Source organism: Aplidium turbinatum, chromosome 4 (genome assembly GCF_918807975.1).
Source record: "Aplidium turbinatum chromosome 4, kaAplTurb1.1, whole genome shotgun sequence".
NCBI classification, from domain to species: Eukaryota; Metazoa; Chordata; class Ascidiacea; order Aplousobranchia; family Polyclinidae; genus Aplidium; species Aplidium turbinatum.
The window spans coordinates 14,596,153-14,612,397 of NC_137475.1; the positions used below are offsets into that span (position 1 = coordinate 14,596,153).

General features: G+C 38.4%; 1 protein-coding gene across 1 annotated transcript; it reads right to left on the reverse strand.

Moving 5' to 3' along the window:
- Nucleotides 1-1,444: 1,444 nt before the first annotated feature.
- Nucleotides 1,445-8,598, reverse strand: LOC145769663 (uncharacterized). Its single transcript, XM_082581331.1, has 8 exons — nt 8,506-8,598; nt 8,143-8,236; nt 6,698-6,768; nt 6,255-6,380; nt 5,910-6,020; nt 5,521-5,744; nt 4,412-4,601; nt 1,445-1,598 (listed from the first exon to the last, which is right to left on the reverse strand). The coding sequence occupies exons 1-8, from the start codon at nt 8,573-8,575 to the stop codon at nt 1,459-1,461; spliced, it is 1,026 nt and encodes a 341-aa protein (XP_082437457.1). The 5' UTR covers nt 8,576-8,598; the 3' UTR covers nt 1,445-1,458.
- Between the last annotated feature and the right edge of the window lie 7,647 nt (nt 8,599-16,245).

Consider the following 16,245-nt stretch of genomic DNA (forward strand, 5'->3'; position numbering starts at 1 on the left):
GCAACGTCTTGGGCCGATACAGTCTTTGTACGGGTAGCCGTATGCTGCCTGTACACAGCCAGCATTGGTCCAATACATTTAACTTGTATTGGCACTGTACTGGCGTCAATACCGGCCCCGTATATTCTTGCACCCTGGCAACGTCTTGGGCCGATACAGTCTTTGTACGGGTAGCCGTATGCTGCCTGTACACAGCCAGCATTGGTCCAATACATTTAACTTGTATTGGCACTGTACTGGTGCCAATACCGGCCCCGTATATTCTTGCACCCTGGCAACGTCTTGGGCCGATACAGTCTTTGTACGGTTAATCGTATGCTGCCTGTACACAGCCAGCATTGGTCCAATACATTTAACTTGTATTGGCACTGTACTGGTGCCAATACCGGCCCCGTATATTCTTGCACCCTGGCAACGTCTTGGGCCGATACAGTCTTTGTACGGTTAACCGTATGCTGCCTGTACACAGCCAGCATTGGTCCAATACATTTAACTTGTATTGGCACTGTACTGGTGCCAATACCGGCCCCGTATATTCTTGCACCCTGGCAACGTCTTGGGCCTATACAGTCTTTGTACGGGTAACCGTATGCTGCCTGTACACAGCCAGCATTGGCCCAATACATTTAACTTGTATTGGCACTGTACTGGCGCCAATACCGGCCCCGTATATTCTTGCACCCTGGCAACGTCTTGGGCCTATACAGTCTTTGTACGGGTAACCGTATGCTGCCTGTACACAGCCAGCATTGGCCCAATACATTTAACTTGCATCGGCACTGTACTGGTGCCAATACCGGCCCCGTATATTCTTGCACCCTGGCAACGTCTTGGGCCGATACAGTCTTTGTACGGGTAACCGTATGCTGCCTGTACACAGCCAGCATTGGCCCAATGTAGTTTTTCTACGGGTAGCCGTATGGTGCCTGTACATAGTCAGTATTGGCCCAATGCACTTAACTTTGTATTGGCACTATACCGGTGTCGATACGGGCCCCGTACATTCGTGCACCTGGTTAACGCGTTTGGCCAATACAATCTTTGTATCGGTGCCTGTAGACAGCCAAACACTGGCCCAATACAGTGTTTGTACGGGTGACCGCATGTTGCCTGTACTGGCTCAATGTCCTCAACCTGTATTTGCACTGTAGGCTACTAGCGTCAATACGGGCTCCGTACATTCGTGCACCTGGTTAGCGCGTTGGGCCAATACAGTTTTTGTACGGGTGACCTATGGTGCCTGTACACGGATAATCTGCCACTACCTTAACTGTATAGAAACTATCGCGCCGCTTTGATGTGATTCTATGGTACAACACCAATACTGATAAGTATTGCTCGATAATTGAAACTGTTCTTCTGACGTTCTGGAATAGCATAATGTCTTTAGAAATTCTTTTGACAGGTTTTGCAACACAACTTATTTACCACTTGCATCTTTTATTGTTATCAAAACAATTAACTGTTGACAACCTCAGCTCTAACTCGGTGTCTTCTTCCGCCTTGGCGATCACGCCAATTTCGCATCCAGGTGCTGGCTGCCTTCTCTATCTCTTTTTCGGTAGCTGTAGTCAGCACCGGGTTTTGTAGAACCGCTCCTAAAACAAGGATTAAAATGTTGTCAAGAAAAAATAACTGTAACATCAAAATATGGTACGAGCATATTACATAACCAATAATCATTCAAACAATATTGGCCAACAGCAAGTTTGAAATGGAGGTCCAATTAAGTGATTCTTGAAGGGTTTTTGACGCTGATTCCGCAAATGTGCTTATTTTTTCTACAGCACACCAGGTTTCAGAGATATTTGAGTTTTTGTTGTTTAAATATGACCTATATGGATGGAAATGCGACGCAATTTTACCTAATAGTGACAATTTTGATCTCAAGCTTGCACAACGCGGATTTCTCAATGAATTGCGATTACCAGCCGAATTTTAGAAACGTATTTTTATGACTAAAATACGTAAAACTACCTAAAATATCAAAGTGTAAAATTTTTCAAAACCAAATGTGGTGAAGAAAAAACGAGCGCAGATTCGGAATCAGCGCAGAAACTTTATTTAGAAAACTTTACTTGTACCTCTGATTACAAAACTTACTTAAAATTTGTTGACCAGTGAAATTAATCTAGCCTACGCCAAAGCAGTAAACAATTTGTTAAATAAGCTAGGCATCACTATGCTGTACCAATTACCTGTTGTGGAGACAACTATTTTATTATGCACAACATACGCGCTGACTTCCGGGGGGGCGGCGCCCCCCCGTAAACTCATGGTTGAGGGGCAACAAAAATGGTTATTACAAATGGTGTTTCAAAGATAAAACACTTCGCGAAAGAGATTTTGATCATTTAAACCAGGGGTCACCAAACTACGGCCAGCTGGCCGGAACTGTCCGCGAACTAATTTCATCCGGCCCGCCACGTGCTGCAGAAATAACAGTTACACTACAACTGTTAAGGAAAAAAAGTTACCATACTTTTTGTAAAGGACTGACGTTGCTGTTGAGCAACACGCAACCTGCTAATGATTCTGTTTTTATCATTAGGCCACCACAAATGGGGACAGCCTAGGCCAAATTTGGAAAGATGTAATGTTTTTTCAAGAACACGATGCCCTGTAGTGTATCACAGCAGGGAATAAATTTTCCAGCAACCTTTCGATTTTCATCACAACTTTGCTATTCCACCGCTGGCTTTGTTATTTATTGTGCTCAATTCAAGTCAATGGAGATTTAAATAGTTGTATATCTTTTCGCAATTTACAACCGGCCCGCAGCTGTTAATCTCGCAGCAATCCGGCCCTCAGAGAAAAAAGTTTGGTGACCCCTGATTTAAACGGACTTAAAGAATGCCGAAAGCGAAAAATAGCCTCCGTTGCTCTTGCCCGCAAAACAGCAGCTGATCGCATGACTTTCTCATATGGGGGCCGCTAAGGTTTGACGTCGACTTCAACGATCAGATGAACGTAGCAACTAGTGGTAGAAACGATCATGGAATGTTACGTAATAAGAACGATTATATCCTACACGCAAAAATAAAAAAATCGATCTCTTAAAACAGCTCTTTCCGCTGTTTTGTTTCGTGAGCTTTGCATATTGCTCAACAAGTGCATAAAATTTAGAATAGACAAGAAATCATTAAATTTGAGAATTAAGTTCGAATCACTGCAAATAAACGTATTCAAAACTTTTAATTCGGCCGACACCATTTCAAACTCCGTAATCTACGTCAGCAATGATTTTGCAGCAGTAAAAATGCGTTCATTTTGAAAACTGCGAGCTGGAGACAACAGCTTGTCCCGTGTATAAGTTAAAGCTGTGTTGAGGTGAAAATCACTAGCGAACATCTCGACCTATACTCGGGTATACGGTATTCGATTAAAAGACTTAAAACTTTCGATAAAAAACAGAAGAGAAAACACTTCGCCTTTGTTAGCGCTTTGAAGGTAAGTAATTAGCAAAACGAACAAAACGAGGTTAATAAAACTGATAGCGGGTTTCCACTCTGCTGGAAATCACGATTTTTAGCGTTTTATTTCAATGACTTCGCTGTCTTGATCGTTGTTATTCGGGCAACACTAAACGGCGGAAATGCGGAACGCGGAAATAAGCCGGGCGTGAAATGGCGTATTGTCCGCAGAAGTAGCGATTTAATGCCTTGAAAGATATTGTTTAGAAGCAATTGTGAGGTCATTAAATACTTTGACTGTTTTAATTCCACAGTTATTGGAGTAAATTTCGAAATTTAATGGAATTTATTGAAATAGGAAAAAGGCGGAAATGCGATTTTTAGCCACAACTCAATACCAAACATTTTCTTATGTTGAAATATCATTGAAAGCTATTATTTAGAAGCAATTGTGAGATCATTAAATACTATGACTGTTTTAATTCTAAGTAATTTCTGCTTATTTCCGCATTTCCGCCTTTTAGTGTTGTCCTTGTTATTCACTCGCACGAAAAGGAAATGAATCGGCTTGTTTTCCAACTGTTCCAATTATGAGCTAACAATATCAAAATTTTTACGACTAGGCGTACTGCATGCGTAAAACTAATCGTTTCAAGCAGTGGTTCTAATAAATTCGGTTTGCGATTTAGGTGTCAATATAAACAAGACAATAAGCTTAATCAAAGACTATTTTAATTGAGTAAAATAGCGTTATGGTTATGACGTTATCGCCTTTCTCGCCCTCCAAGGTTATTTGAAAAGTGGGCGCCTATGATTGCACAATTTGACGTTCTCACATACCATTACAGTTTTTTGTGTCTTCATACTTTATACCATGAGAGTAAAGTTCGAAAATTATTTCACTATTTCTTTATATTTTTGCGGTGTGTGTTTTTGGTGTTAGATTTCATCCTAAAGTTTAATATGGAAACTAAATCTTTGAGCGCTAGATTACTTACTTTTTATGACATCCACAATGTTTTTCAAAGAACATAGCGCCTTTTTTTGTGGCAAACTAGAATCTCCTCTCCATCCACTCTTTCCCGACCAATTATATCTCTCACACAGTGGATTGAAAATGATGCTCTCCATCACTCGCCAGCTACATTCCTTCACTGACGAGCCACCCACCACAGAAAGGCGAGAAATCTGAAACATAAAATACTCAGAAACAAAAAATATGCACCGATAATCTGCTTACTGAACTATATTTACTGACACTGGGTTGCGACAGTAATTATCTTGATATGTAGGCTACATTGTAGGCTACATTACTTACCAATGATGATGGAACACCCTCCGACTCCGAAAGTGTATGTGGCTGTGGTTACGTTTGTGACCTTGAGTGAATCTAATTGTTTTTATCATTGTGGTATTGTAATAATGCTAGAATACACATACGGTTGAAAATGGGATTTAGGAAGTCAACTGAAAGTCTTCAATGCGACATTAATTAGAAAATAATTTGAGTGCAAGATAGATGGGCCAACGATTTGGCAAATACAAAAGATGAAATTCGCGAGACATATTTTGAGAGGATCGGCAGGACAACTACATCAATTGGTTATTGAAGGTATGGTGGAAGGAAATAGGTGCAGGGGAAGAAGGAGACGAACTTGGGGAGATAATGTAAAACACTGGGCTGACTTGTCAAGCATCGAAGAAGCAAAAAGAGTAGCGGAAAAATGTGACTTGTGGAAAGAATTGTCTGCCAACTTTCTACTCGGAAGACAGCACATGATAATGATAATGAATGCAACATCGGGTGAATAGAAAACATTGAAATCAATAAAACTTGAATCTACCAAAAGTTTATTCCTAAATGTATTCCTTTAAAAGACCCTAGCGGCCATCCTAAGCATTGCCATAAAGCACCTTCTTAAAAAGCTCTTGGTTACCGCTTCACTGCTTGGTGAGCGTAATGTACCAACAACCGTTTACCAACCAGTTGAAATATTAAGTATTCAGTAAGAAGTAGATATTACCAAGGCCGGAAGTTCCGGACGGAGTTGCAATTTTCAAGCCGGAACATCCGGCCTAAATGTTGCCTTCGTGCATCATTACTTACCAATGCATTTTCTATACCCGTATCAACGAGAAGACCTTCTAAATGCTCCAATTCCTCCACAGTTTTGGATGGAATTGGAATTCCATCTGGAAGCTCTGTTACCATGGAATTGGATGCGTTATTCGAACGCAATATTTTGCGCAGCAATTTCTTCATTTCCACCATCTCCTTGGACTGAGATGTTAACTGCACCTTTATTTCAGCTAGTTCTTGGATAACGTCATCTGAGTTTGTAAAAGGTTTTGTCAGTCCGAGGATACAGTTTCAAAACCAACCAACAAGTTAAATTTTTGCAATAAGCACAACGCTATGATAAAGTGAAAACAAGATCATTGCAAACTCCTTGGGCAAACAAATTAAAACAGCATTAATTCGGTGTTAGTTTTTACCTTGTGAAAGCTGGACCACAGAAGAGACATCTCTCTCTTGGCTGTTTAGGGACATGGAGCTATGTTGGGACGTAGTGGACACATCCATAAGTGACCCAGAATTACTAGCATCTGAAAGCATAAACATTGCAACACAAAATTTAGCAATTCAATATAAATGCGCACTGTTTCATTCCAAGAAAGCGTTTAATCTTCACAACATTGCAACTTTTGGCATACTCCCACTTCTAAACAAGATATGCCTTGTACCAACACAGCTATTTAATGAAATAGTGGCTGTCAAAAATGCTATCCTGATTCATTTAGTTTGCCTTAGGAAAAATACCCCATGTTATACGATCTTACTTTGAACAGATGTTGACCGCTTGTGTTTTGGTGAGGACGTGTCACTTTCAGGCAAAAAAATAGGTGGAGGATTAGGAAGGATAAATTCCATTCGCCTCTGCTTTGATTTTGAAGAACCAGGGTTTTCTGACAATGAAAATAAAATAATTCTAATGCTTCAAAGATCACCAGCTTATGAATGATCTGCAGCAATGCCGGCAAAAAATAAACTATTGCATTTTTGTGCCAATTAAATATGCAAATTAACGTAAAGACAATAGTTAATGCACTCAGTTCTCCGTTATGAAGCATTAAGCAACACAGTAGCCTAGAACTAAGCTACAGGTATGTCAGAACTCAGGCACACATTCAGATAATGAATAGTAGTAGGAAACACAAGGATATAAAAGTTGTAAACCATGAAATATTTAAAACATGAATACTTGGAGAACTACATTGACTACCTTCTGGATCAGTATCGTCAGATTCCTCAACCCTGGCATCAACATACCGTGAAGGCCTTCTCTTTTTTCTTCTACAAAAATACAAATTACGGTACCTTTATTCAAATAGTCTTTACAAAGAATAAGGTTACTAATAAAAGTATTAGCCTAGTATGTTATTTTTACAAAAATAAAGCATGATATGAATACTGAATTTACACTCACACAAGTGAGACAATACAATAATAATACGTTTCAAAATTTTATGCGCTTCATCAAGAAGACAGGCAAGCACACAGCCAAATGCAAGTAAATTACTGCCTTCTTTCCAAAATCACACAACATTACTCTTCATGTAGCCTACAAAGTTATTTAGTACAAAGTTAGTTAAATACAAAATACATTTACGTATAGGCCATTTGCGCATACGTATAGGCAAAATACATTTACGTATCTATTATTAATGCGTACTGTACAGTGCACATCTATCCAGTAACGCACTAGTCTGGCTTTCCACCACCTGCCCTGAAATTTGAACAATCCTGTCTTACAGGAAAGAAGAAGACCACCTGTTTGAATAACGGTCTATTTTTTTGCTGGTGGCTACGCTAGCCTATTTTTTAGTAAGCAACAGCTTCCACCGTTTGATGAGCATGAGCAACTTTAGTGTTACGTTGAAGCGTTTTTAAAACAAAACTGCGTTTTATTTTGACGGAAAATTGTTTCATCTTTGATTTCGAAATCATAGCGATTTGGTTTTAATATGTGCTTAAATAAATAAGAAATGCTAATGCATGAGAATCGTAGCTTACAAGGTTGAAAACGCCAAGGAAAAAATGTGTGGGATTACGTAAAACGTGTTTATATATTTTAAATATAGGCCTACTGACTGTTTTCATTTAGGGATGTTTCAAATAAGACGCAGCGTATTTCAAAATTTTATTTCGTTTGACAAATAAATAGCCTAACAATAAATCGCAGGGGTTCAGAAATTTTTATCATCTTCAACCTAACATCTTTCTTGTCGCAAAGGAGAAGCAAAGCACTGCAACGAGTACGAGTATTTAAAATGCTTTTTTACTACGAAACGCAATCTTAACGTAACTGAATTGAAAAACGTAATCGCTTCAAAGGAAAGACAGGTCAAAGTTTTGGATAAACAGTAGATTGCATCCACAATTTAGGCTACTTTGCATTGCCAACTATACCAACAAATACTTTCGGTGAAGGTAGTAAAGCTTGCTCGACCATCTTGTAGCCCTCATCATCAGCACAATATTACAGCATAGCCTACGTTTTGTGACCTGTCATGGGTTTACTTTTGTTTCTGCTATGAAGTAAATGTTGGTTACGTTTCAAATTGTAGAATCATACATTTTTTTTCAAAACCCTTTTCCCATGAAACTTTTCTGCTCACGCCACTGTATCTATTCCAACATAAAGAAAAGTTCTTTGAATATGCTTACTTTAACGTGCTCAGCTCATTTATTTCCTCATCAGTTTGCAGATCGGAAAGCTCTTCGGCTCGTTTAGCTTTTGCCAATCCTTCCTGATAAGTAGCTGAAAAAAAAAGCATTAGTACAGCAATCCGCGCTTATTGAGCTCATGGTTAATAGACCCACCCGCTCATCACCCTAACTTGGTCCTGTCCAGAATTACTCCCATTCATTCCGGTAATGTAGAAAACATCCCCTGCTTAGTAAGCTCACCAGTTTATTTAACCCGGTCCCAAAATTGTCCTGTCCGAATGTGGATTTAATAAGTGGACGACTGTACTATACACAATACAACGTCTCAACTAAAACTCGTGATAAAAAACTCATACTTACAACATTTTCCACCTGGCACCAACTGTACATCATATACATCCCACGATTCATCGGGCTCAGTTTGCTTCATTATAGCGTGAGCTATCGGTTTTGAAAAAGTGCAATTTGGCCAATACAGCTGCGTTTCGGTTTTGAACCATATGCATGGAACACATTCGACTTCATTGCTTGTTTTAAATATTACGACTTGATACATTTTGCAGTTAACATATGTCCCTAAAATAAAAATACGAAAAAAAGTGGTTATAAATCATAATATTAATACCGTAAGCCGTTTCATTATAAAAAGACGTGTACATAGTGCGAGCAGCTGTCTTGGAGCATGATTGTGATTAGCAAGATATTAAGCTAATGATATATGTAAAATATTGCATGCAAGATATTATATAAATGTAGCCACTTACGACATAAAACACATAAACATCTGCAGTGATATTAAATCTGGTCAGAAATAAAAAACTAGCGAAAGGCATGGATAACAGGAAAAGCTGCATACGCAGCAGCATTTAATGGTAGAAGCATTACCTTTTGCGTAATTTCCGTTACATTACAAACAAACAAATCATTTTTAAGTTTTGACACTTTGCAGATGTCTAAAACCAATGAATCCCATGGGTAATCAAATAACGATTCTACTTTTGCAAACTTTTTATAAACAATATAAATACCATGTTCACACTCTAATATATTTGAAACCAAGCACAAATCAGTTTTAGTTTGTATGCAATTGTTTGGCGTTGATACAGTTAAAACCATATTCTTTAACTGTAGTTTTTGAAACTGCTTGCAAGAAACATGCTCAGTAGGAACTGGTCCAGAAAAATGGCTTTGTAATAAGGACGTTTTAACATTTACATTTTCTAGTGGTAATTTACCTATGTCAACGTTTGATTTTTCTTTAAGTCGAAGAATAACCTGTTGAATAATTTGACTGGGCTTCCTAACTAAGCGTTTTAGTTTGCCTAAATAGTTTTCAAATGGAAAAGATGAAAAATTGTCCAACGATCCAAAGTTTTTGACATCTTGAACTAAATGAACCAATCCATGCACATTGTAAACAAGATTGTTGCTACCATAAATTTGTGAAAAATGTTTGACGAATGCAATCAATAAACTTTGAGCAAAATCACACCTGGATGTGCATAAATCCGCATGCAATAAAATTCTAATTCCAACAGAAAGCAACAAGAAATTTTTATGCATTGAATCAGGTATGGTGCCCTGCAAGACGACTGGACCAGTATATAATAAAAATTGCCTAAATTCCGTGGCTTTCCAGCGAGGAACTTGGTCAAGTGAGCGTGGTTTTCGAGCAAATTCTTGTGGAATCGAAAATCTAAATGCTAACAGTTTTTCAGATATATTTTTACGGATGATTTTACCAAATCTAATTTTTAATGGACCTGAAAGCCACAGTGTAATCAATCTCTTTACAACTCCTAAACACACAAGATGCATATAGTCAATTGGAAATTGACTGACCATACCCAAGGATATTGAACGAAATGGACTGAGCCCTTTATGATGCTCTTCGTGTAGCATTTTTTCAAAACTTAAATCAGTGCGCAGGGGTGCGTCAACTTCTGGAAAGAGCATCTTCTCTCCATTGTGTACACCACTCTGAGTACACTTATCACAACCATGATAACCAGCACAAGATTTAACATTTTTAACGAAAAAGCGAGCTTGTGCATCACATATGACATTTGTAATTTTTACCGTGTATGTTTTATCATTAAAAACAAAACCAACAGACTGCAATACTTTAACTTCATTTAAAAATGCCTGCAGATATTCTTCTAAATTATTTGGCTTATGGTCTCCAGCATAAACTCCAATTGTAAAAGGCTGCAGATGTTGCAGTGACTTTTCATTAACCATGCCAAGGATTGGCCACAATTGATGCATCGAACTTTTAAACAAGGGTAGTCCATCAATGTTTACATTAATAAAAATTTCATCCGATAATTGCAAGCTGGAATTACAAATAAGTTCTTTACGAATGTTCTTTTCAACACCAACATGATAATAAGATCCGCCAGCAATACTTTCAATTCCAGTCACTTTAGATGTGGACAAAATAGTTCTTGGGTCTTTCGGTATATTTGGGTGAAATTTTTGCAATATATCCAACAGTTTGCCTAAAGCATTGCAAGTTATTGAGCATTCTACTGCCCATATTTCTAAAAGTAGAGGCAAATCGTATTCATTAAAATCGCCTTTTTTGTTGTTTGCGGAAGCATCAATATTAAGACTTTTAGAGGAGCTATTCGAAGAAATCAAATCGAACTCATTTTGCGATTGATCCGTGTCCACGTATTTATGTTGAAAATCATCATTAGAAACATTAGCAACTTCTTGAGGCATATCACTAACAGTGGAACTTAGAACTGTTTTTCCATTGTGCTGAGATTCAGTTTCAGGATAAGCATATTTATTTTTTGCACAAATTCTTTTTTCTATTTCTTTGCGAGCATAAATAGTTTTTCGACGTTTTGACCAACGCGATGACATAGCAATTCAAATGTACTGTAGTTTCAACTCAACTCCCCACAATAAAAGGTGTACTTGGTGTAACGGCGTCTATTGGATGAATCTGGACGCCGACGGGTACACAAAATGGCAGTAGTTTAGCGCTGTCTTTGAACGCGTCACATAAGATACGATTTGCAGTAATGAGGTTTATAGTAGAGTTGACATTGATAGTTGACGGGTATCCAGTTGCGACGGTTTCTGAAGACAATATGAAAAATTGTAAATAGAAATGAAGAATTAACTGTTGTTTTTCGTGTATAAAGAAGACCACGTTGCGTAATCACAAAACAGTAGACGAGAACATTAATCTGACGTAAGCGGATACTCAGAATACAAACTCTTAACCAGTATATCGCCAAAATACGACATAATTGATCATATAAAGAACAATATCTTACCAAATAATTGTAGCATAGGCCTACAGATCTTCACAAGTTCATTTCTGCACTTCGACAGTTGGCATAATTACTAATACTATCTATATACTGTATATGCAGCAGCAGATGTCTTGACTCTATACACTAATCTAACTGTCTTAAACTGTGGAATACGTTGCAGCCACCACTCAATATCTGTTTTATTTTGATGGACATATTCAGATCGACAGAGAGCATGTACTGGTTTGACCCGTAAATTGGTCTGACCCGTAAACGTACGATAACTACAGTAGTAAAAATTACGTCAAGAGACGCACAAATGATTCCTTCAGCTTGGAGAAAAAAAAAGTTTTCGACGGTTTCAAGCTTGACTGAACAGCGACACAAAACGATAAAAACACACGGTTACACTTACAAGACGTAGTATAATATAAACGAATTGTAACATACCCCTACCAATGTATGAATTAAAATGAATTTATTTTAAATCTTCAACATAAGTTAGTCCACATCAGGGGTTCTTAACCTTATTTGTTTCGTTTACCCCTTGCCGAATAAAAAAAGTGAAATTTACCCCCACCGTATGCATCGTGTCCAAGTGGTTAACGCGTTGGGCTCGCAGTCGAGAGCCTGCATGTTCGACTCTAGCCACCCGCACTTGCTGTTGTTTCTCTGGGCAAGAAACTTAACGATAATTGCCTCTACCCAGTGATCGATTTCGAGTAATGGGTAGTACTAAATTTAAGTCATAAGTAGAGTAGACAACCGGAAAGAGACATTGCAGTCGGCTGCAGCGTGGGTCAGGTGTACGTCGGAAGGCGTACACCGATGCATAACGCTCAAGTCCGCTTTCCCGCAATGCAGGATAAAGATATGAAAAACAAACAAACAAAGTGTCCAGTCAACCATGCGAAGAAATGCAAAACATCCTTTTTGTCTGGATTTACCTTGGTAAATATCAAAAACAAACTGTTTATTTGGCGAAGACACGATTGTTCTTGACGGGGTCCTGTGAAAAATAATTACTCAAATGTCCTAAATACGGTAACTATGATAAAAGCACACAAAAATGTTTAAATTTTTTTCTTTTATTAATAACTGAACGCAATTTCAACAGTCAATCAGTGAGACTTTTGTGCTTGCTTTCCAAGAACAATTTTGGAGATTCTTGAAACAGTCGTTGAAAGAGCTACTCGCATGTCGTCTTTGGGAACTAAGCGAGATCGATGCTTTGTTTTAACAGTCAACAATGAAAAGAACCCTGCTTCACACAGGTAGCCTATCACACAGGTGGCGTTGGAAAAGGTATCATAACTTCAAATGCACGCTTAGTCAGCGTAGGAAACTCTTTGACTAATCACACCAAAACTTGGAAAAGTCACCATTGCACGATAACAATTTGGAACAAAGCGTTATTGAACATCGAAGATCAATCAATTGATCTTTGCAAAGATCGTCGTCAGCAATACTTTCTAACTCGGCTTCGAAGGGATGAGTTATCCAAAGAGCAGTACTGTTAAAACTTTCACCTTCGAAGTACCGTAACCATCAAAGTTGTTTTTTAAGGCGGCAAGGTGCTGGCATATTTCGACTTCGACGTCAGAAATCTCGTTGCGACTTCTACTGACTTTCCAAACATCAAATGTTGGAAAATATGCGTGAATTCCTCATTCAACTCTTCTACTCCACAGATCTAATTTTGTCTGAAAGCCCTGAATTGTATTATGTACATATATAATGGTAACACTTTTTCCTTGTATTTGCACAATGAGCTGGTTCAAACTTGAAAAAATGTCTGTCAAGTAAGCCAATGCACCAATAAATTTGTTGTCACCAAAGTGCTTAACGGGGATTTGCATTCTCGAAAAAAAATCTCGGTTTCAACATGTAGGCCTAGTTCGAAAACTCGAGACAAAACAAGACCCCGAAAGAGCCACCGAACTTCGGTGTGATAAAGGAGAACAGCAGAAATTTGAATCAAAATCGAGTGCAACACTACATGTTTTTTGATAACTTGGTCTACATCGAGTGCACACTTGTTTGACCTTTTGAAAGGTTTACTTAACCTTTTATTCACCAATACCATCTAGATCGTTTCTAGCACTAGTTGCAACGTTCATCTGATGAAATTGAAAGTAAAGGCAACAACAAACAGGATGGTTTATTGCTCATTCATCAGATGAACGTTGCAACTATAGTGCTAGAAACGATAATTGTCCTGATGAACACCCAAACTTTTCAGTATTCAATATCATCTAACTAGATGAAGCATTATTTGGATATTGGCCGTTTTACCACATTATGTTGGGTCTACAAGCACAGTTTGACCAGTTCCGCTCTTGTCAGGATAAATTTCTTCAACCTTACTCATAGATCGCTTAGAGCGCCGCTGAGAGTGGTCGATCAATGAACAAGAAGATTATTTTCTTCTGGTGCCATTTTTGTGGCTGGATAATTTGAGACAAATATTGCCTGTTCTAACTTTGCCAAAATTGATTTGCTATTTATTGGATTTGAACCCACCGACGTCGAAAGTAACATCAGTCCCTCTTTTCCAACAACCTAAGGGAAAATTTGGTAAAGGACATAGCCTACCATCAGTAGAAGATTAATTGGTGTTAAAGGCTCATTATCGCGAGGGTCAAAAGTTACCGGTACCGGAACGATAGGTTTGGAGTTTATTATATTACTGATTCCACTTCAACCATCATCGTGTGGAGACTCCTCCCAACCACTTGCTCCCTTAAAATGGTTGTCAAAATTTTCTTATTGGACGTTTTTTTTCATCTTCCATCCTGAAATTTTCTTCCATCCCATTTCCATTCTACCATAGAAATCTTCCATTCATCGTCGTCGAGTTTTATTTTTTAACGTTTAGGTTTTGAGGGACAGTTGTTGTGTAGTCCCCACTCCAGATAACTGGCTAGCTGCACACGTGGCAGATTGCACATCTCACTCTACTTCTCAGGGTCACAAAGAGTCAGATCTCAACAAATTCCACTCTCGACGATCTTTTATTATTATATCGCTCGCTCTCCAATTTGACTGGCCTACCAACCCCACGTCTTCCTGGAATTTGTAAATTGCGGCCAATTTCAATGCACTGTTAGATCTTTCTACATGTGCAATTGTGCATACCAGCGGAGCCTTTTATCAGCAAGAACCAGCAGTCGATCTAGCAACACGGATGATCGCAATGTGGTCAGATCATTGTTGTTGTTGCATTGTTGGACTTCACATAACATATTTGTTGAAATCGCACACAAGTATACTGTACACTCTTTTTGTAAGACCGGTGGCGTGATCTTAAGACCAGCAACAGTTCTCTGAAAGCTTTTTAAGCTGCTTTTACACGCGACTTTATTGTATAATCGCATTCTCCTGCTGCAGAAATTACGTCTCCAAGATCAACCAATTCCACCATTTTGCTTGAATCTTTCTCAGTGCCCACCAGATAACTTTACAAGGAACACGATCAAAAAGCTTTCGAGATCTACGAACGCCATTATGCAATACAATTGTTTATTTCATGACAGACATTTTTCTTGTAGTTGTCTATCAACAAAAATTGCATCAGTTTATCTCCTGCCAGGGACAAAACCAAACTGTGAGAGCCATCAAGAGTTATACTTTCTCCCCGATATGACTTATCTAAAGTTCTCTCTACAATTTTCATGACTAATTGCTCTGTCAATTTGAGTTCACAATAATTTTACCTCTCCAATGCACCTCCTTTATCTTTGTAGAGAGATACAATGAAGCTCCGCTCCCAGTTTAAAGGAATCTTACTATGACAGATAATTGAAGATGCAAGATCACGGATCAATGATGCAACTGCATTACGTACCGTTTGGTGTTTAGTAAAAACTAGAAGACCTATATGTCTGTGGTCTTGCGTTTTCGGTCTTTGCGTTTTCGGTCAATTTATGTGAAACATTAGGGGCATTTGACGTACATAAATGGTTGTTTTTTTTCGATGCATCCATTGCCTCCACTGTATCATCAACAAGTTTCTGTGGGTTGGTGGAGCGTGGGAGCGGCTGCGTTTGAGTGTTTCGTTTTTGCGGTGATTTCTGTCTCCTGTCTTTGGAATTTGTAGCAGGACAAGCTTAAGCCTATATATTCTCTCTTCCATCACTTGGTGCTGCTATTTTGCAAGGAGCTTAAGCTTTATTGAAATTTAAAGGGGGACCTTGACTCAGGGCTGCAGTGCTGCTATAAAAGAGGTAGGGGAGAACCTCCTACAGTGCCCAGTTTTTTTACATTTTCATAAATTTTGAAAAAAGTTGCAGAGAAACATTGAAATTTTGATTTTTATTCTATAGTTTGAGGTTTTCTACATTTCTTGGCCTATTTGTCTAAGTTCTGGGATTACTAATTTTTGTTTAGTAGCCCTTTAAAAACTTGCTTTCAAAAGTGGGCACTGTAGGGTATTGGTCCCATACAATGCCCATGGGGAGTACCTACAGTGCCCACTTTACAAAGCATCAGATTATTGTAATGCTTAAAAGGTCATATCCTACTTATCTTGTGTTGCAATATGCTGGCTGCAGCAATCACTACACAAAAATGTTGAATTCAAGCCATATAACTTAAAATGAACAACACTAATCAACAACAAAAGAAGCAGCTGAAGAAATAAAAAAACTTTCTAACCATTTTTTTCCAGTCATGTTATTTGCCTTCCACGCTTCCGGTATTTTTTTGTCATATTTTGTATACGTAGCAAGTTTGTATGCCAATTTTCTAACGTTCTTATTGAAAAACTAAAATGGTGCTTTGCAAACTCTATTAGATAGTCACAAAGCTTCTGTTCTTCTTGGTCATT